General features: G+C 37.8%; 4 protein-coding genes across 5 annotated transcripts in view; 1 reads left to right on the top strand and 3 right to left on the bottom strand.

The window, feature by feature from the left end:
* LOC136242096 (uncharacterized) overlaps nucleotides 1–1854 on the bottom strand; it is a 59955-nt gene extending 58101 nt beyond the window's left edge. For both annotated transcript variants that reach the window (XR_010694474.1, XR_010694473.1), the window contains exon 1: nucleotides 1664–1854. The gene's annotated coding sequence lies outside the window, so the exon portion shown is untranslated. The remainder of the gene's footprint in view (nucleotides 1–1663) is intronic.
* LOC136242098 (nucleoside diphosphate kinase 6-like) lies at nucleotides 1772–6595 on the top strand. Its single transcript, XM_066033485.1, has 6 exons — nucleotides 1772–2047; nucleotides 2101–2203; nucleotides 3563–3602; nucleotides 3655–3738; nucleotides 6264–6340; nucleotides 6393–6595. The coding sequence occupies exons 1-6, from the start codon at nucleotides 1970–1972 to the stop codon at nucleotides 6539–6541; spliced, it is 531 nt and encodes a 176-aa protein (XP_065889557.1). The 5' UTR covers nucleotides 1772–1969; the 3' UTR covers nucleotides 6542–6595.
* Nucleotides 6596–7365: 770 nt separating this feature from the next.
* LOC136242283 (tripartite motif-containing protein 2-like) lies at nucleotides 7366–10712 on the bottom strand. Its single transcript, XM_066033694.1, has 2 exons — nucleotides 10705–10712; nucleotides 7366–8134 (listed from the first exon to the last, which is right to left on the bottom strand). The coding sequence occupies exons 1-2, from the start codon at nucleotides 10710–10712 to the stop codon at nucleotides 7366–7368; spliced, it is 777 nt and encodes a 258-aa protein (XP_065889766.1).
* A 10707-nt stretch (nucleotides 10713–21419) lies between these two features.
* On the bottom strand, nucleotides 21420–22259 carry LOC136242282 (tripartite motif-containing protein 2-like). The gene has a single exon (XM_066033693.1). It carries the CDS (start codon nucleotides 22257–22259, stop codon nucleotides 21420–21422), a length of 840 nt encoding a protein of 279 aa, XP_065889765.1.
* Nucleotides 22260–22629: the final 370 nt, after the last annotated feature.

The raw sequence follows: 22629 nt of genomic DNA, 5'->3' as shown, positions 1-22629 counted from the left end.
ATGTATGGAAGATGACAGCATAGATAATCTATGCTATTTAAATGTAAATTATTTATGTGGTTCGTATATTATTTATGATGACAGCAGGCTAGTGCCATGCACAACAGCATTCCAGTTAATTGATAGGTTGGTTTTCAGTCAGTGCAAGATGCAACTTGAACGCCTGTATTAGTTTCCTGGCAATGCTATGCAATTGAGAATACAAAGTGACATAATCATCCATATGTCACTTGTTTTTGTTTTGTGCCATGGCTACCAATGGTGCTCAACAGAGAAGTCTGGAGAACTGTCTATTTGTTTATTTAACAATTACTGGCTAATACAAAAGCAAATATGGCAAACCTATAGCTATATCAGTTTGCAGCATTTTTCGAGCTCTACAAGATGCTGTGGCTAAAACATGCATTTGTCACACTTTTAAAAATCCGTTTGACATCCCTACAAGGGCGGAGTCTGAGGTGGAGTCTCATTTGATGGTGAACTAATGTATTTGTTAATTAATAATTTAGGCCACTCCAAATAAATTCTCTGTTTCCCGTCCTGGACTCAAGCATATTTGCATGCGGGCGGGCGGTCCATTTCCATTATTTCATTATAAGATTGGCAGCTTTTCAAGCCATTATTTGCCTGGTACAACCATAAAAAGCTGCATAAAAGCATGCTTAAGCTTGATCCTTCCTTTTTAAGCTGCAAAAATAACACAAACGTGAAGTGTGAGCCAACTTGACAGCACTGCTGACACCGTTTCGAGATGGCTTTTACTGGACCTGTCAATATGCAAGAATAACCGGAAAATAATGGAAGAATACGGAATAATGGAAGTTTTAGAGCTGACAGTAACCAGATGCGGGCGGTGAACGGGAAACAGAGAATTTATTTGGAGTGGCCTTAGCATCACGACTTTTTGCGTAATAGTTGCGAATAAATAAAAAACCAGTTAGTCTACATTTTTAAAGTAACGACCCCAACTAGGCTGTGCCTACGTACGAAGAAGGATAACGCTCAATAGTAGCTTATAGTAGTTAGTTAGTTATCTACTCGAGTAGAGTAGTGGTGGTAGTTATGAGACACTTAACTTCAAAGCATTGCTATCACCTAAAATTATAACCCTGGTATTTCACAACACTAATAGGAAAAAGTATACCCATATACTATATTATCCTAAAATTTCAACAATTTTCATACCATTTGGTGGTCTATATGATCATTTTTCTGGAACACCATTGGTGTGTGTATTATGAGACATATGGGGGTATTATGAGACGCTGTGCTTGTAAGTTGACTATTTCATATTTGATTATGGCAAATTTTATATGTAAAGGGTAGCAGGGACACTGCAGACAGTCAAAGCAGATTAGTTCACTTCATAATGTACTTTACATATTTGTACTCTTAACAACATAGTGAGTGGTACAAAGACAATCATTGACAGTCTTTCAATATGATATAGCAAATTTTAGGAGCTATATTATCCCCTAATTAGAATTGTGGTTGACTTATAATCACTGTATGTGACGATCTGAATAGGTACTATCTCTTTACTGCTAAATCTGCAGGATTTAACCCAGTATACTTGTTTTAAGCTATGTGACCCATATTACCCCCTGTCCCATAATACCAGCCTCTACTCTATCTATATGCATTTATGGTTTATGTGACTTACGCAAGAGAAGATCCCTCGTCCTTGAGCAATCAAGCTTCACCGCCAGTCAGTATAAAGCATGTAAGTCACCTGATGAGCCTCCCACTGGCCTTAGGTAAGGTAATCACCAAATTAACCACTTAGTGATCAGAAACCATACTCATGACTTCCGGACGTCGGGTCGAGTATCCTAATAGAACAGTCAGCGGAAAAACTACATTCGATTGTGGTAATGAATTATGTAGGTGCGCATTGATTGGGCTATGGTTAAATTTGAAGTCGAGTTATGACTATACAAGCACGAGGTGACTTTGAGATGTTGAAAAGATGAAAGGTGGCAATGCGTTACAGTTAACTGTGGCCATGCTAAAGCCTGATCTGGTTGCAAGATCGCGTGATTTGCAGGTTAAAAGTGATTTTATATTCAATTAAATACTTGCACATGTACCATTATACAGCTAGTGGAGCAGCGTATATTAAAGGAAGGCTTCTACATTGTTAGAAGGAAGTTGGTGCACTTGAGACGGCATGAAGCAGAAGCATTTTACAACGAACATTGTGGTAAAAGTTGTGTTCACCCCTAGTGTTAATGCATCCATCATTATTGAGCCGCCCCCAATACGAACTGGATGAAAATTCCATTAAACAAATTTCCCACTAGAAGTCCCCAGGTGGAATGCTGCCACTACCAATAAACTCAGTAATATGAGACCATCGCTAGGTACAAATTTCCTCACATGCAGTGCCCACACCTGAGGAATATTTTGTTGGTAAATTTCTGCTGTTTAGCACATACTGGGGGTTATGAATGATAGGTGCATTACCAATTCTTGAAATCTGTGCATAAAGGGCATTCGTCGTGAGCTTAAGGAGGTTGGTCATGGGCCATGTGGCAGCCATCCATCTTGTGATAGCAAAGAAATGTTTAACACTAGTTGAGGGGTTGCCAACAACCTGGGACTCGTACACTAGCTGAGAATCCAATTAGAAATTTTAGATCATTAACAAGATTAAGTTTTTTTAAAAAGACGGGAGGGACACAATGCAGTGATAGAAAGAACAGCAGTCTGTCTTGGCAACTGCTAACCATTTCAGCATATGACCTATGGACAGGGTTACTATGCATTAACAATCTACAGAAGTGTTTTTTTTTTTGTTTTCATTATTCATTCACAATGGGCACAAGTGGAGTCTTATTTTCATAATTAATGACTTGTTGTGGCAACTAAAAGTTGGCTTTGACAATGACTGAGTAGCACAATAGCTATTTGAAGTAAACAGATGTGGCTCCTGTCATCTGTCTTTTTCTTCCATGTACAAATTAAAGTGACAACATCTTAATAAAAATTTTAACATGTTCTTTAAAAATAATTTATGAAATACTTAAAGTATTTGAAATTCTTAAATATTAGGACTCTCATACACAACTTTGGGGGTTTGCCGGGGCATTGGAAACCCCTTGACACTAGTACTGGCATATCCGTACATCACGCCTTATACCCTTACTACTCATTTCTTTCAGCTACCCAACATACTGTACTATATATGTTGTCTGTTATCCATATTTTTGTGGGACTGTTTTTGAAATATTGCATGATAGTTGAACAACAGCTACAGCCGAATACAGTAAACCCCAGAACAGTTTAATTAGAGTGATGTGTATTTATTAATGAAGTTTCCAAGATTATTTGAACACTTTAACTTGTCAGAGCACTTTTATCATTGCCTGAGACTTTTGGGATTGGATAACTGTGAGTTTGCAAAATACAGCTTGTGTAGCTGTGAAAATACCTCCTGTTTCTACACGTGTCAGTATAAAGGCTATCACAGGTATCTGACACATGTCCAGTTGCTTTTATTGATGTAACATGCATACATGTATAATTGTGTTATAATGTCATCCTAGCTATTACATTACAGACAAGTTCTTTTATAACAGACTAGTGACCTACATGAGCAGGTAATTGTTTGTTACACACATCACCATGGTGATGATGTTTATGTTGCTTTAGTGGACCAATGAAGCCAATGATATTAGCAGGATACAATGCTGTTAGCCAATGGAGGGAACTAATGGGACCAACAAAGATAAGCAGGTTAGTCATCGAATGCTAACTGGTTGATTATACTTGTGTGGAGTTGTTGCTGTTTGATACTATCATACAGTACGATAGTACTGTATAGTAGGGACATCGAAGGTGTGGGGGCAGTCTGTGATATAATATAACCCAAAAACCTGCCACAATTTTTCCTTACAATGACATGACAGTATTGGTTGGGTAAACCAAGCCCAACAGTGTCTTCAGATCGACCCAAAACGTTTCCGTCAAGTTGCTACAGGATTTTTTTTTTTTTAATTATTCAACGGAATTTTCTACTGCCTGCCTGCCTGCCTACCTGCCTGCCTGCCTGCCTGCCTGCCTGCCTGCCTGCCTGCCTGCCTGCCTGCCTGCCTGCCTGCCTGCCTGCCTGCCTGCCTGCCTGCCTGCCTGCCTGCCTGCCTGCCTGCCTGCCTGCCTGCCTGCCTGCCTGCCTGCCTGCCTGCCTGCCTGCCTGCCTGCCTGCCAGCCTGCCTACCTACCTGCCTGATGCCTTCAGTCAAGCGTAGTGGAAAACTGGCTACAGCTACTGCCCTAATTCTTTCGCGGAAACGTTTCTAGTTCGCTTAAGAAAAAATCTTTGGTATATTGATAAACATACAATGCTTGCACTATTATCTTACCTTTTATCCTTCTTTACCATGGCCATCAGTCAAGGTTCTACCGCTGAGTGTTAATAGACTACAGTACGACTTCCATACCAATGTATATTGCATCAAACTATTCGAATACATGTGCACCAAAAACACATGCATACGTGACTTGCTGTTGATATTGATCAGAGAGGGCAACTCATGGCAAACCATATAGCAATGTGTAAGTCAATAAATATAGTTTATTTAGTAACAATGTTAAACCGATCTGATCCAGCTTGTTTCAGTACTTTTTATTGCAGCACTATACCAAGAGTTAATAATATAGAGAGGACTCTCTTATTATTAACTCTTGACTATACACTGTCCCTACTCTAATTTAAAATTCCTATTTTTTTTTCTTATACTTGTACTAGATTATGACTCATACAATAACAACTGATCAGTGGGCGTGGCTCTACATAAGCCTGCAAACAATAATGGACGTGGATTCGTGCATACCTAAGGACTGATGAATGGGCGTGGCTACCATATGTCTAGACAGTAATTTACATAAGTGGGCGTGGATTCGTGCATACCTACACACTGATGAATGGGCGTGACTACCATATGTCTACAGACAATCAAAATATTGCAAAAAAAAAAAAAAAAGCCTGGTCACCTTTGGGGACCAGAAACATATAATCAACTTTGTACAGCCTTACAATCACATATTTACAAGTACTTTGAGATGTTATATTGTGACATTAACACTTGTCAGCAGGGGTAATTTATGGTTTACCAAGTGGATGGGCAAACCAGTTTAAAGGGTTAAGGACCAGTAATTGGCTGACCTAGACAACACACCAGGTTTTTTTTACATACTGGTTCACAGCACTAAAATCAATCTAAGTCTCAGCATTCAGCTCTGTGACCCAGACTCCATCCAGATTACTAATCATGTCAGTGGTTCTGCCAGATCCGTAGTATTGATCCACTTACAAGTTGTAATCCTGGATTAGAATACATGACTACTGGAAGGTACAACAACAACAACAACATGGTTACTATGTAACTATACACTGACTTGTAACTGTTTCTATGTAAATTCAACTTCATGCCTGCCTAGTTAATTAGCACTTAGATTAGTGTCTACATGTATGTATGCCAGACAATGAACCAATAGAATGAGTGATTGCAACCTACCGTAACGTTTCCATGGGGATTTGCTCATATATAGATCCCCTGTATAGTAGCAATGGCAGATCCAGGATGGGGCATTTGGGGCAAATGCCCCCCCCCCCCTCACCTGGAGGAGCCATACTTCTGATTAAAATACATAACTTTATGCTAGGCCAAGATCAGCTTATAAAACTCACGAGAATATGCACATTTTACTAACATTTATTATGAATTCACCTGAAACTAAAGTGAACCAAAGCCAAACTAGCTATGAAATTGTCACCCAGCACCTTCATGCGTACTAAGGGCCTCTAAAAATAATTATCGGGTTGCTGTTGTTTAAGACATTCAGAGCCTTTAAAGACTTCACAGCCATCTGCAAATGCCAAAATGGTAAAAATCAACAGTTAAATACTACTAAGAGGTGTATTATTTGCTGCTTCAAAAATGCAGCAACTAACAAGAGGATCTGGCTTCCCTAACCACCTACAACTTGCCTGTTTGTGCCCCTCCCCTTGCCAGGTCCTGGATCCGCCCCTGAGTAGTGTACCATATTGCCATAATGTATTGCTATAGAAAATGATAATTGAAGATGACAGAATATAACAGCTTCTATGTAATTTTAAGAGACAGAGGGTGTTGTTTCTTATGCTGGCTATAAGTGATCAAAGAGATGTTTGCAAGTCTCAAATTGTGGCATGTGTGTCCTATACATATTGTCATTTCTCCCAACATTTCTAATAACTAAACGTGTTATGTTTCTGTTAGAGCAAAGATGATTGCTCCAGACTCCATTAGAAGTAACTTTGGTCTTACTGACACAAGAAACTCAGTCCATGGTTCTGGTATGTTGAACTATATAACTTACTCTGTTTAAAAACCTTCTTATGATGGTAGATGGTGAAGAATCGTTTTTAAAGGAATCTCAATTTTTCTTTCCTGATTTCAATCCCATTGCATGGCAGGACAAATGTGAACCATTCTTCAGACAAGGAAATGTTTATTATGACATAACTAGTGGCATTCATCTAGTTAGTACGAATTGAATGGAATATTTTATATTCACATAGACATATATGACCATTGAATATTTTTATATACTGACTTGGTAATCTGTGTCAATGTGTAGTATAATAGTGGTAGGGAGTGATAATACCACCACTAATATAATTTAGCTGATGATACTAATACTTATAGTGTACACACAATGTTTATACTGATATTTGGTTGAGGTTGACTTTATACATGTTCAAGGTGTATGCACACAAAGAATGTATTGTAGACAGCTAGTAAAATTGTCTGCATGTAAGCGTTCTTCCACAAAAGCATTGAATGATTTTTCATCTTGAGCTTGACGGCTTGACTCATAACAGGTAATTTATGCTCATGTCTAAAGCGTAGCAGGTATGTACTGATCTCAATTGAAAGTCATTACTAATGCATGGTTACTACCGAAGGTTGAGGGAGGGAATATGTAAGACACACTGCAAGTGATGTATTTGTTGCTTTTAATATGCTGACAACGAACCATGCATACATGCTTTATTGAAATTTCTTTCTACACACCATCTGTTGGTGGAAAGTGTAATGCTATATGCACCAGTTGTCGTATACTAATAATAGCCATTGTACATGTACTACCATCTACACGTCATGTACCAAGTCTTCTACGTTGATTAAACAGGATGTCATGATTTCATAAGTTGTGAATCAAGACGTACCAGATAACACAAATACTTATACCTAAAGTTACAAGTTAGAATATAATACATATAGTGACACTTGATAAGAAACATGGTGATTGTATGAAGTAGTTCATATAGTTGTATACAGTCAAGAGTAAATAGTGGAGAACGGTATAGTTATAGTTTCATGTATATACTTGGATCCTGTGGTTGCCATTGTCACTGACATAAATATTTCCATCAGAACTCAAAGCTATTCCTTCTATATAACTGAACTGTCCTGCACTAGATCCCTTTGATCCAAAGCTACTCACAAAAGCACCTTCCTTGTCAAACACTGATACTCGATGATTATAATACTCGGCCACAAGAGTGTACCCATTGGAATCAGTAGCGAGGCTGTATGGATAGCTCAAGGGAGCTTTGTAGTATCCTCTTGTGCCAAACTTCCCAATACACTGACCATCCAGTGTGAACTTGTGGACACCTTCATTGCTCCAAGTGGAGACCAACACATGATCATCTGTGTTAATAGTGACATCTAGTAGACCAGCAAATTCTTCTGATCCAAATGAGAAGCAATATTCACCATCAAGTCTAAATACTGAAATGATGGAGTTACCAGAGTCAGCAACATAGACCTTATCATTGTGGATCGCAATACCAGTTGGATTGTTCAATTCTCCATTGTCAGATTTACTGCCAAACTGGAGTAGATAATTGCCAGTGGTGTCAAACTTTTGTACCCTGTGGTTGCTACCATCCACCACATACAAGTGATCATCACCATCAAACACTACTCCTTTAGGATTGTTAAATTCTCCATTTGCACTACCAATGGTACCAAATGTTTTAACCAGTTGATCTTCAGAATTGAACAAGTGGACACAGTGTTTGGAGCTGTCAGTTACTGCCCATGTGCCATTTTTACTGAATGAAATACGACCAGGTGACCTATGTTGTCAATATTCAATACTTTACTGAGCTTGTGATCAGTAGAGTAATGTCCAATTAGATCCTTCATGGTTAATTTTGAAGAAGAAAGATGCTGTTTATGAACCAAATTGAGAGCAGTTAGCACATTTAGCTAATATCAAACTTTATTATATTTATGCTACCACAATGTCACTTTTATACCCACGAGTTGTGATGTAATCTTACAATGCTAATGGTAGACCATTAACTGATCACCCACATATTGCTCACTTAACTGTGATGTAATATTACGCTGCTAAATGGACCTTTATACCTATGATGTAATATAATTACACTGCTAATGGAGAGTCACCTATCATAATGGAGAATCACCCACCTTTGAATGTACACTTTAGTTTATAATTATTGTTATAAATTATCAGTCTATAAATTATACTCCATTGCTACTGGTGGTGATGTATAGGACAATAAAATTAGGCATAGAATACTTAATTATGATTTACTTCAGACGGCCACATGGCTGTTCTTCCTTTTCAATATAAGGACAAAGTGCTATACAGACTCTGTCACACTGGATGGCATATATGTGCACACAATCAAATCACTGATTTAAATTAAGCTACATAATAATACATTTCTGCAATGTATATATATATATATATATATTAATATGTTTTCTGTTAAGTAATTTATTTGGCAAGTGACAACAACCTTTCAGTACTCAGGTTCTGGCAGGGTAGTGATATTGTTTTACAACCTTCCAATTATGTTTATGATAATTGGAAAGGCAGTGTAGCAGCACCATCTGATCAACTCCTGCATAACTACACAACACGTAATGGAAGCCTAGCAACTGCTAGACAACCCTACATCAAGAAATCACCCAAGCAGGAAGTCATTCAACGTCATTACATGAATTCAGCGCACACATCACTTTAGGTCATTTTAGTATTGTGTTGCTTAGTAACCTGTTCTGTATAAATGTGTTGTACCCTTGTGCTTTTATCAGTTGTGCTCAAGTCATACTTCAGTGTCATCAAACACGCTCCTACAATGGCAAGCAACCGCTCGCCCATGTGGCTCCATGCCACAGCAGCGTATAATGCTGATTATATACATCCAATGAAAACAAGTTGATGTTATGCTACTTCTAAAAATCAGGCGCCCATGCAATTAATACTATCTTCTAACTTTATATTCATGCTATTGTTAGGCATTCCAGTATCCGAGATTTTTAGTAAAGAAATTCCCCCAATAGAACCCTGGCACAAAATAACAATCCGCGTTTAACTTAGGATTGCTCTGTCATCTGAGCTCCAATGAGGATGAAAATTACTACGGGGTTTGTCCACACACTGATCATGATGAAAATCTTAGTTTTATCGTTTGCACTGCATATAAGTAAGTTTTGTGTTGTTTTGTATTCTTTTCAAGGTTTGTAATGTATGTAGAATACTTTAAAACTTTTAAAAACGTACTGTCAGGTGGAAGGTAGTCACTGGTGCTTACTTTAAAGAGCGTAGTTACTTTGCTTGGGTTAGCGATTTTCAGCTCCTCAGCAATTTTCTGATGGCTGTGTCATCAGCTCAAAAGTATAAACCACTTCAAAGTCCTCATAACAATGCCCTAATCGAAACCACAACTCCACCTTAGGTATTGTTACATCATTGTGACACCTCCACTTTAGTTGTTTACCTTTATAAGTTGTTAACTTGATGTTTTTACTTACTTGAGATAGCTACTTGCATATGGGTATACACCATTGTATTGAGAAGTGTGCAATAGGCGAAACATATTTGCTCGCCACAAAGCATACAAAGATCACTGAGATCCGATGAGACCTCAAGTTATTCTCATTACTTGTACAAACTTGCAGCTTGAAGCAACTGCAGTTTCAAGACAGTCCAGGTTGCTAGCTAGATGGCTTCTTAATTCAATTGTGCCATTTTCCCCTTTAAAATGTTTGGGGAGCCATGGAGAAAAAATGTACCTTTTTTCAGTTTTTAAGGTCTGTGCATGCCAAAGTAGCTAATTCCAACCCAACAAACTATATATTTCTGAGATTGGCAATCGATACTCTATCTATTGAGCATACAAAAAGTCCATTTTTCCAAAATTTAACAATTGGGCTGGAATGCCAACTATTGATTCAACTAGATTTGTAAATACTGTAATTTAGCGTATTTCATAATTTCTGGGAAAACTAATTGATGTGTCTTTGTCAGCTATCAAATCTATTGCAAACAAGAAAATGACTTCTCTTCTGACTGATTTACTAACAGCTACTGATTCTCTTCCTATTAGGGGAGAGTATAAGCTCTGGATTTACAGGAACTACATCTTATCCCTGTTAAGATTCCATCTATGTGTTGATGCAATTACTAACCATACTATTAAACAACTTGAATCTATGGTCACTCGTTATCTTAAGAAATGGCTACAGCTTCCAAGGAATGCTACTCAGGTGATCCTATACTATCCGGGAATTTGTTGCCCCAGTGTTTCTCACGTGTCAAGAGAGGCAAAACTTAGTTTGCTTTCCTGTATCTGTGTATCATCTGATCCTCGGCTGCAGGAATTGGGCTTACATCTCCATCTTGGCAATGATTTTCTGCAGTTCCAGAATCAAGATTATTCTATATTGTCAGCTTCCCAAAGCCAAGTGTCCAATATGCCATCAGCACGGTCTCTTTACAAGGAAGCTAATGATCAATTATCCAGTAAAATTACATCTGACAGTGAAGTTCATCTCAATCAACTCACTGTGCAATGCAAATTTTTGGATTCTGCTAGGTTAAAAACTAGCTGTAGAACATGGAATAAGTTAATGACTGTATTTCACCCTGGGCAACTTTCTTTCTTGTTGAGAGCATCCTCGGATACTCTGCCTACTGCTGTTAACCTGCGTCACTGGCACATACAGTGTGGTGCCAAGTGTACCCTTTGTGATTCTAATCGGCCAACTACTGCTAATATTTTAGGTGGTTGCCCAGTAGCACTATCCCAACAAAGGTACACCTATAGACATAATCAAGTACTGTTCACTTTAGTTTCTCAGTTAACTACTCTCTTTTCGGATTGCCAGATAGTCAGTGTCTATGCAGACCTGCAAGGATTTCACTTTAATGACGCTCCTCCAGAAACCATCCCCTCCAATGTTTTAGTCACTCCTTACAGACCTGATGTTGTTATCTATAACAGACACTCTGCATCAATGGGCATTATAGAGCTTACGTGCCCATTGGACTCAATACAACATATGGAATCTGCACGCAGCCATAAATTGTGTAAACCTGAGTATGTACAGATTTTGGCTGAATTGGATCGTTTGAAGATTCCTCACTGCTACAGAACTGTGGAAGTCAGAGTTTTGGGCCATTTTCAACCTAATTCTATTGTTGCAATCAAAGATGTGATAAATTTTACCCAGCAAGTAGCTACCCCTATTTTCCAAAGGAAGTGCTAGAAATCTTTTGTTCAAGCCGGATGGCCAGTGCCTCAATTTCTGCTTCGCAGAGAATATTTTATGGTAGGAACTCTAAAGAATGGACAATCAACCCGGACTGCTTTTAATTCTGTATATAAGCTGTAACTTTAGTTTTGTAATTTAATTTTTTTTCCTTGCCATGCCCTCTGCTGTCCACTGTTGGTCAGACATGTGGTCGCATGTTGTCCGAGGACACATTCTCTTGTAGTATATCATTTGTTTGTAACCAGTCATGCGTGTTTACTCATCAATTATTAATGATGGCTTTTCTCTCTCTATGTCTATGAATTATTTTGTAATTAGGTAATTACGTTGCTATGCACTGCTAAGGAAGCGTAACTATAATAAACCGCAAATTACGCACAGAAGTATCTTCTCAACTGTTTTATAGTGTATCTATAGTGTTTTCTCGTGCGAATTGTATAGAGAAAGCCTCGAGGCTGCCCTTCATTTTCGTTCGCGTAAGTACGGGTAACGCCCCCCTTTTAAGGAGGCTACCTCTAGTAGCCTAAGAGGCCTTCAGCGTTGTTTTAATAAAGTTGTTAAACGTCTATAAAACTGAAAGGGAAGACCATTCAAGAAGTATATGAAGAGTCGCCATACCCGTTTTTCAGACCGCCGAGAAAAATCCACCTCAGAGCAAAGTTGTGTGGAATCATCTACCTTACCAATGTATTAATTATAGCTAAGTACAATCACTACAATTTATTCTTAATATTAGCTTTCAATTCTAATTTTTTTTTTTATTATTATTATTTCTTTTTTTTCCACGGGCTAGCTAGATGTACTGCCCTTGCCTAGTACCACCCTCAGCACCAAGGAGCAACTGTGCTGGACAACTGAAAGGGGGACAACTAAAAGTCCCTAGGGCCAGCAATATGGCCCATCTCCGGGGAAGCATTGTTGGAACGATGAAGGATGGATCGCGTTCCCCGGATGCACATTGTAGTAGATAAGAACGAAGCAATGAAAAGGACAAAGTGCAGCGAATCCACGCCAGAGTGCCACTATAAGATGTTGAGCTGTGGCAAGAAAGCATGTCGGCCAGACGACGATCAGTAGAATGCCGGAGTTAGTGCTTCTCTTCCCATTCCGCCGGTTGTGGAAAATACTAAAGGGGTAAGCCTGTTCCACCTCCCAGACACGTTCGCCATACTCTCGTTCTTCTGTAATTCATGACGACGACATATGCTGGAGTTATGGTAACTTGGTGCATTAGCTAATCCGTCTAACGCTGTGGTACCGGGTGGCACTAAACATCTACTAACGCAGTAACGGTACTCTAAAAGGCAAGGATAAGTTTTGTGACCGGTGATTTTATGTTCTTCATTTGAAGATCTTGACTGAGAATGTCTGATGTTGACAACGATACCGCTTCAGCCAATGTCAGTGGTACTTCAGCACCCCCTGATAAGAAAGCAAGAAAGAAGAGACCACTTAGTGTCTCACCGACCAAACGAAATGAGAACTTATACTGTCTCCCAGGAGGGTGTTGTCTAAAGTGTAAAGAAGAGTTAGGATCAGATAGTAAGGCTGTACAATGTGATCTGTGTGCTGCATGGATTCACACCAAATGTGAGGGCTTATCAGATGAGGTGTATGATAATATTATGGTGCTTGGAGGGTTAAGCAATGTCGCATATTACTGTGATACTAATAATTGTATTAGTCATATAAAATAGCTGTTGTTTGCTTTCCTTGACCAAGATAAGCTTGATAAGCCTGATAATTCCCACCTTGTTGTGCAACAGGAAGACTTATCCAAATATCTGGATGACCTCTCATTGAAAATTGCAGATTTATCTGCAAAACAACAAACTCTACATCAGAGTATTCAGAATATATCCTCTACTAGCTACTGATTCCATCAATCAGATGGAAACTAATTCAGATTTACCATCCACCTCATCAGGGAGTGCTTTGGACATTGTAGATGAAATGGCGGATAGAGACCGCAGAAAGTATAATATAGTTGTCTACAATTTTAGAGGGAAATTACTGAAAGGCTGACATTGAATCATTTAAAACCTTGAGTAACAGTGTTTTCAAGTTGGACATTAGTATACCTAAAGCTGTTTGGTTGGGTCCAAAGATCTCTAACAAACAGAGGCCACTACTTTTAACGCTTGAAGACATTGATGATAAAATTTATTTACTTGCCCATTCACATTTTCTGAGGAAAAACACACAGTACAATAAAATTTACATTGCTCCAGACAGAACTAAACTAGAACGAGTTAAACACAAGAAAGCAGTAGATGAACTGAAACAAAGACGAGCAAAGGAGAATCCGGTTTAATTATACAGAATGGGATTGTAACAAGCCGTAACAACCTTAAACAGGGCTCTGTTGTCCAGAATACTACCCAGTCTTCCTGATGAAAGCTTTACATGCACTACAGAAACTGTTGACAGCAGTATAGTTAAAAATAAGATGAGGGTTTTGTACACCAACGCAGACCAATTTTTGAATAAAAGAGATCTTCTAATGCAAATTGCAGGCAGCACCCCTTTGGATGTTATTGTCATTAGTGAAATACTACCTAAAGCACCTAATGCAACTGTTACTCTTTCATTGATTACCCTCCCTGGTAATCATTGTTATTTAAATTTTGATCACAATAACTATGACCCCATCTCATCTGATATACGAGGAGTAGGTATATATGTTCACCACAAACTACAAGCTTCACAAGTATTTTTCTATGGGGTGCCATTTGTGCCAAAACTCCACTTTTTAAAGACATTGTGTTTTTCATGGTTATTTACAAACAACTGTAGAACATGCATGGTTATTTATGAAAAGCATGGTTATTTATGAAAAGCATGGTTATTTACAAAATCATGGTTATTTACAAAAGCATGGTTATTTACGAAAAACATGGTTATTTACAAAAGCATGGTTATTTACAAAAGCATGGTTATTTACGAAAAGCATGGTTATTTACAAAATCATGGTTATTTACAAAAGCATGGTTATTTACGAAAAACATGGTTATTTACAAAAGAATGGTTATTTACAAATGCATGGTTATTTATGAACAACATGGTTACTTACGAAAAGCATAGTTACTAAGTTTTTCGTGCGATATCGATACTACAAACTAGCAGTTATATATATCGATAACTTAGTTAATAACGGTGCGTATATATTTGCACCGGATGCAGTCTATAACTAGCGTTCCCCGGCATGGGCTAGCTAGCTGTCTGTAATATTGGTAGTTTCAGTTTGGTGCAAATACACTAAGCGCGGGATCGGCATACACCGAAACTGATGGCCAGTGGACTACATTCAGTTAGGAGTCAGTTAGGAAATGTTTTGCTGGAAGCATGGATGCATGGAAGAACTGGATACTTTTTAGTTTTGATTTCTTCATACTTAGCTAATCAACAATGATAATAATAAAGGGGTGGGCGCTGCCATACCAGTCTCAGCTACGTGGCACCGAGTAGCATAGCTAATGAGTGATTTAGTGACCCCTGGCTAGACAGCCATATATATAACTTAGCTATACGTAACTACCTATACAATTTTACCTTTGATCACCATTGTCATCGTCATCATCCATAGCAGTGATGAAGCCTCTTCTCACCAGTTCTTCCATACATGCTTCCAGCAAGCATTCCCAACTGACTCTTAACTGAATGTAGTCCACTGGCCATCAATTTCGGTTCCGGTATGCCGATCCGCTTAGTGAATTTGCACCAGACTGAAACTAACAATATTACAGATAGCTAGCTAGCCCGTGCCGGGGAATGCTAGTTATAGACTGCATCCGGTGCAAATATATACACACCGTTATTGACTAAGTTATCGATATATATGATATATAAACTGCCAGTTTGTAATATCATAGATCCTTTGGTGTAAAGGATCGGTGGGGACTATTCTACGGAACGGAACGGAACGGAATGCTTTCTCAGATTGAAGCTTGCAGCTTACCATTGCTGTACAAGTTATCAGTGGCACTTCCAGCAGGTAATCAAACGTACCCCAAGAAAGATAAAACGAATTTAAGGATCGATTGTGGGTTCTTGTTAGTTGTCATTAGTAACGAAGTACTAATTGTGGGAATGGCTGACTCAGTGATTTCATCTTCGGATATATCAAGTAGGGAACTTAATGCATGACTTGTTTTTACTAGTATGTGAGTTATTTTTACTTACTTGACTTTAGAATGTACAGTCTGAGGCCCAGCCTTTCTAATCGGCATAAATCAGTATGTGTATAGCTACACTACAAAGGAAACAAGTATGGTGACAAGCTGAATCAACTCAGTCTAAGTAGAATCTAAAGGAATTTTGTGCAGTGTATGAGGAGCAAACATTCAGATACCTCAAGGAGGCTATATTGTGTGAACATCAATGATTCATTAACAGAGTAGTGGACTATTGTCAGATATCTCAGCCTGAGTACTGAGTTGAATTCTGGATGGGGTCTATTTTACAGAATGGAATGCTTTCTGAATCAACTTGCAGCTTGGCTAGCTGCTATCATTGCATTTTATCAGTGGAACCTCCAGGAAAATGGAATAGGATAATTATAAAACATTAATTAAGTGATTGTTTAGGTAATCATGACTTTATTCAGTCTAATAAACAGAATATATGGTTGATTGAGTGAGGTATCACTTTCAGAATGTTCAGACGACCAGTGATGAGATGCATGGATTCATCGAATTATTGTTGTGGTTGGAGACATTAAATATCCAAAAGCAAACTTGACTGTATAATATTAATTCACTTTCTTTATATTTTCTCAATTTTGAGCCTGTATACAAATAATTGAATTTTCCTTGTCAATAGAAACCCTAGAATAAGATGGGAGAGAAACTTATCTTTGTTTACCTATACTGTACAACCAAGAGTTTGTAATACTGATTTGTATGGGGGGAGTGTCTAACTCTCAGTATGGCCTGTACAAACACCCTGTGTAAAGTTCACCTTTCATCAAATCAACACCTTTACTGGGGGATAGAAAATTGTTGATTAGAGTTGCTGAAGAAGGTAAAGCCTTTGTTCTGAAATAAGGCCGAGGTGTTACTTTAAGCAGGGTGTTTGGTGAATGCATTCAAGTTAGACACTCTCCACCTTATTATGAACTCTTGGTACAACTGCAAAGGAAATGAAGAAAACATACAGATGAATCAATAAAATCACTACAGTAAGGTGAATTACAGACTAGTGAGATCTTGGTTAATTAATGACAGTGGTTGGAGATTAAGTGTGGTAGCTTCTTGCTCTTGAATATGTTGCAAAGTGGAAGTATAAATCAAAATGGGATATCAATTTCATTATGAAAAATTTGTATACATAAATAATCTAGCATTACTATTTCATTTGTCCTCCACTTAAACATGCTACAACAGTACATTGGCAGTGAGTCTACCTTGAAATCTCAACTCTAGAGTAGATCCAACACAGGACAGCCCGCACTGTAACAAATACATGTGATCCCATTGTAATTTCATGGACCAGCTGGACTGGGAATCACTTGAAAATAGACGAATAAATTTAACCTGTTTTGTTTGAAGTGAAGCATGTGAAATGTTACACTTAAGAAATCCTAGGATTCTTAGGTGGTATGTAATTAATGTAAGTGTTCCACTTCAGGTCTTACTAGATACATTGAAATTACACACACATCCTGGTCCAAATCACGTTTGCCTGGTGGCTACAGGCATGGTTTCACATGCGGCTTATAATAGAGATTTGGCTGATCTTGGAGTTTTGACATTTAGCCTGATTCAAGGCTAGCAGTCAGACACATCCTTGAATTGTGCAACAGATAAAATCAGCTCACTATTGAATACGGCATTAGTCCACTGCACCAGCTGTTAATATATAAATAACTCCATGCATACACTTCAGTGATGTTTGCAGAATATACCCTCCTTGCGGTCTGCCAAAATATTTGCTCCTCACACACTGCACAAAATTCTTCAAGTTTTAATTCAGCTGGCTCTTTCCTGTTACCAGTATCTTCCTGCTTGCTTTATTTATACACTGACTTATGACTTGAAAGACCGGCCCAGACTGTTTTCTAAAGTCTAAATAAGAAAAACAGCTCACATAAAGTTCCCTTCATATGGATGAACATCACTGATACAGCTCATCCCACAATAATACTTCGTTACTAATGACAACCAACAAAAACCCACAATCAATCCGTTAATTCTTTTTATCTTATGTTTAACCACCCACTGGAGATTCCACTGCTAACTTATAAGGGAAGTTTCAGCAATGGTAAGTTACAAGCTTCAGTTTGAGAAAGCGTTCCGTTCCGTCGTTTAGTCCATCATTCCGTTCCGTTCCGTTCCGTTCCGTAGAATAGTCCCCACCTAAAGGATCTATGGTAATATCGATATTGCACGAAAAACTTAGTAACTATGCTTTTGTAAATAACCATGCTTTTCGTAAATAACCATGCTTTTGTAAATAACCATGCTTTTCGTAAATAACCATGCTTTTGTAAATAACCATGCTTTTCTTAAATAACCATGCTTTTGTAAATAACCATGCTTTTCATAAATAACCATGTTTTTGTAAATAACCATGCTTTTCGTAAATAACCATGCTTTTCGTAAATAACCATGCTTTTGTAAATAACCATGCTTTTCGTAAATAACCATGCTTTTGTAAATAACCATGCTTTTCGTAAATAACCATGCTTTTGTAAATAACCATGCTTTTCGTAAATAACCATGTTTTTCGTAAATAACCATGCTTTTCGTAAATAACCATGCTTTTGTAAATAACCATGCTTTTCGTAAATAACCATGCTTTTGTAAATAACCATGCTTTTGTAAATAACCATGCTTTTCGTAAATAACCATGCTTTTGTAAATAACCATGCTTTTGTAAATAACCATGCTTTTGTAAATAACCATGCTTTTCGTAAATAACCATGCTTTTCGTAAATAACCATGCTTTTCATAAATAACCATGCTTTTCGTAAATAACCATGCATACTCTACAGTTATTTGTAAATAACCATGAAATGTATGTAAATAACCATGAAAAACACAATGTCTAAAAAAATGGAGTTTTGACACAAATGGCACCCCATATTTTTCAACTCACCTCATTTCAAGGATCATGTTTGGGCTAGTATCAAGCTGCAAGGATCTGACTCATTATTAATTGGGTGCATTTATCGCAGTCCCTCAGGCAATATTGACACCAGCACAGCATCCCTTTGTGATTTACTTACCAGTCTTCAACTTGTTAATATGTGGTGACTTTAATTACAGGGCAATATCTTGGTCAAACTTCTCTGGTACTGGTAATAATTGTCACATTGAACCATTTTTAGATACGATTGATGACTTATTTTTACATATATAGTGCAATTGAATTACTATATAGCTACTGTCAGCATTGTCTGTGTAAGTAGTTGAGTATGAAGCAGTCAGAAACACTGTGTAACTTAATTTAATTGATATTGCATGGGCAGATAGCACTGCTGATGTTGCCCCTGTGCAATTGTCATGATAATGTATACTGAACTCACAGAATTTACAGCTAGCAACAAATTTGATATGTGTCTGTCAGCAACTGAGTCTCAATTGAATCGATATAGAAATTAATATATCGTTAGCCAAGTAGAGATTGAGGTGAGCAGTAGGTCAGATTCTGAAGCCATTGACGTAACGAGTGACATTATAATTATTTATAAAGAGAGTGAGAATTCTGAGTATGATGATAGAAATAGTTACAGTACTAGTACTGATGATGATAGCTACCACCAGGCTGGCAATGTTGACAATAATATAATTGAGAGCAACTGTCAGTGTAAGTATGCATTGGGTGAAAATTGCATTGCAAGTGATATCCCCAACATTTATACTACTTGCAAGTGTAAAACTTTTGTTGGCCATGTGTTGAATTGGAGTAGCTGCCAATGTATGGTTTATTTTGCATCATGTTGAAGCTACTGACAGCTAGCTATATTATGAAAAGAGTGCCCATCCTTACTTGCTGAAACTGCCAACTTTCTTTGGCAACATGAGATGCAATGACATGCATGTGTTCAGAATATGAGGAGGGATCCCTAGGGGCGGATTCAGAAGCTGGCAAGGGAAGGGCACAAACAGGCTAAGTTGTAGGTAGAGCTTGAGGTAGAGAACAGTTTGATTCTCTTGTTAGTAGCTGTATTTTTATGCAACACCTCCTAGTATATAGTGTGCACTCAGAGGCAGATCTTGAATTTGTGGGGTGCTGAGCTGGACAGGGACATAGATATATATAGCATACCAAAGGGCATTATAAATGCAGAGGTCAAGTGATCTAGTATCTGTGTAGGATACATTCTATAGTATGCAAGGCACACTGGCATGCAACCTATAGGGGGTCTGGGAGCATGATTCCTGGAAAAGTTTGAAAATTAGGCTCTCGAAATTGATTCTGAGAGTGCTGTCAGCAGTTTTTCTGTGCTTTTATATAAAACAGATAGCATAGCTACCATTATTAATGGATCTCCTTATAGCCATCTTCTAGCTAATTAAATGTTTGGGATGGAAACAAGTATAGCTAAATAGCAGTGGTTAAAAAGTGATGTTGAGCAAATGATGCATCTAACACTTTGTTAACCTCAAGCACCAAAGCATTATAGCTGCTTTTTGTTAACAAGCACACACCTGATTGGACTACTTTAGCTACATATTCTGTGTTTTGCTACACTCTTCTGCTTCTTGCATGAATTATTTAGGCCAATATTACTGTACATGCTTTGTGAAGTTGCTTTAGTGACAGCTACTTCTGCCAGATGATCAACACTAATCCAACTAGCTACATCTGCAAAACCATAATCCATGCACTACATAGGATCATACCGTAATTTGCTTTTGTTTCGTTGTAAAATAATTTTCGTATGCAAAATTTGTACGAAAATTTCTTGCACGAAAATTTTTACATAAGATTGAACTACTCTAATAGAGCAGTCATTCACGTAAATCATACGAAAATATTTTTACACGAAAATTTTTATCACGAAAATAAAGCGAATTACGGTACACATTACCTGAATGGTATACATATAACATAAGTAGATGTACAGTGGCTGAATATGGTGTAGTTACCTTTGGCTTATCAGACTGTCAACTGCCAAAACTACAGCTTTGCTAGATGGTTGAGTTGGTATAAAACTGTGTCACTATAGCTATCATGCTAACATTTTGAAACCATATAGCTAATTCAACCTGTATATATAGATGTTAAATATTTAGCATATATGTGGTAGTGTAAATGTGCTTTTGCCCCGCCACTTACACTTACTAAATATCTTTGTGATGCATATACTGAAGGGCAATATTTACATTTAGTAATGCCAAGGTATTATTATCTTTAAAATATGCCGAATGAAGGATTTTGGCAATACCGCAAGTCCCTATAGTTATGTGATTAGTAATATGCCAACAACCAGCCATACTAGCTTTAATGAAATCAATACTTTCTTTCTCTACACACCATCTGTTGGTGGCAAGTATATAATGATAAATGTATCAGTTGTCATATACTAATAATAGCAGTTGTACGTGTACTACATCTACATGTCATGTACCAAGTTGGTTAATGAAGTACACAGGGTGTGAGTATAATGTGTTAACTTGTGATTCATGGTTGAATTATATACATGATCAAGACATACAAGATCATGAAGTAAATACTCATAACTAAAGCTATGTGTTAAAATAGTGTTGCCTAAAAAGAAACGTGATGATTGAATAAAAGATATTATAACTAACATATAGTCCATATTATATTACTATGCGTAAAACCAAGTGTAAATGACGGAGAATAATAATATAGTTAGTTTCACGTGTATACTTGGATCCTGCGGTTGCCATTGTCACTGATGTAAATATTTCCATCAGAACTCAAAGCTATTCCTTCTATATAACTGAACTGACCTGCACTAGACCCCTTTGATCCAAAGCTACTCACAAAAGCACCGTCCTTGTCAAACACTGATACTCGATGATTATAATACTCGGCCACAAGTGTGTACCCATTGGAATCAGTAGCAAGACAATATGGAAAACTTGAACGGACTTTGTAATATCGTTTCTTTGTGCCAAACTTTCCAATACACTGACCATCCAGTGTGAACTTGTGGACACCTTCAAAACTCCAAGTAGAGACCAACACGTGATCATCTGTATTAATAGTGACATCTAGTAGACCAGCAAATTCTTCTGATCCAAATGAGAAGCAATATTCACCATCAAGTCTAAATACTGAAATGATGGAGTTACCAGAGTCAGCAACATAGACCTTATCATTATGGACCGCAATACCAGTTGGACTGTTCAGTTTTCCATAGTCAGATTTACTGCCAAACTGGAGTAGATAGTTGCCAGAGGTGTCAAACTTTTGTACCCTGTGGTTGTTACCATCCACCACATACAAGTGATCATCACCATCAAACACTACTCCTTTAGGATTCTTAAATTCTCCATTTGCACTACCAATGGTACCAAATGTTTTAACCAGTTGATCTTCACCATTAAACAAGTGGACACAGTGTTTGGAGCTGTCAGTTACTGCCCATGTGCCATTTTTACTGAATGAAATACAACCAGGTGACCTCATGTTGTCAATATTCAACACTTTACTGAGCTTGTGATCAGTAGAGTAGTGTCCAATCAGATCCATTTTGAAGAACAAATATAGTTTATGAACTAAATTGAGAGCAGCCTGCACATCAGTTTAACTCTGAACAAATTTCTTTACTGCCACTGTGTCACTTTTATACCCACTGAGTTGTGATGTAATGTTACACTGCTTGAAGGCCATTAACTGCATCTGGTCACTCAACTATCATGCTTGTATTAACACATTAGTACTGCATCAGTGATACCAACTATCATGTATTCTAAGAACATATTGCTGCTCAATGTGCACTGCAGTAGGGTCGATTTTATTCTGACAATTGGCCACAGCTGTTCTTCCTTGCCAACAAACACTGTATATGTGTACTAAAGTGGGTTTTCTCTCCATGGTTATAGTTGACTATACATGTCTG

The sequence above is a fragment of the Dysidea avara genome, chromosome 13, assembly GCF_963678975.1.
Source record: "Dysidea avara chromosome 13, odDysAvar1.4, whole genome shotgun sequence".
NCBI classification, from domain to species: Eukaryota; Metazoa; Porifera; class Demospongiae; order Dictyoceratida; family Dysideidae; genus Dysidea; species Dysidea avara.
Note: the sequence above shows the minus strand (reverse complement) of the source record. Positions and strands in the feature narration are given on the sequence as shown.

What these genes read in the sequence shown, in the direction of transcription:
- LOC136242098 (XM_066033485.1), top strand. Translation starts at nt 1,970, where the DNA reads ATGAAAGGTGGCAATGCGTTACAGTTAACTGTGGCCATGCTAAAGCCT. An exon ending in ATTTTACAACGAACATTGTG is followed by an intron (nt 2,204 to 3,562) that starts GTAAAAGTTGTG and finishes ATTACATTACAG; the next exon opens with ACAAGTTCTTTTATAACAGA. An exon ending in AAACTCAGTCCATGGTTCTG is followed by an intron (nt 6,341 to 6,392) that starts GTATGTTGAACT and finishes TTATGATGGTAG; the next exon opens with ATGGTGAAGAATCGTTTTTA.
- LOC136242282 (XM_066033693.1), bottom strand. Translation starts at nt 22,259, where the DNA reads ATGGATCTGATTGGACACTACTCTACTGATCACAAGCTCAGTAAAGTG.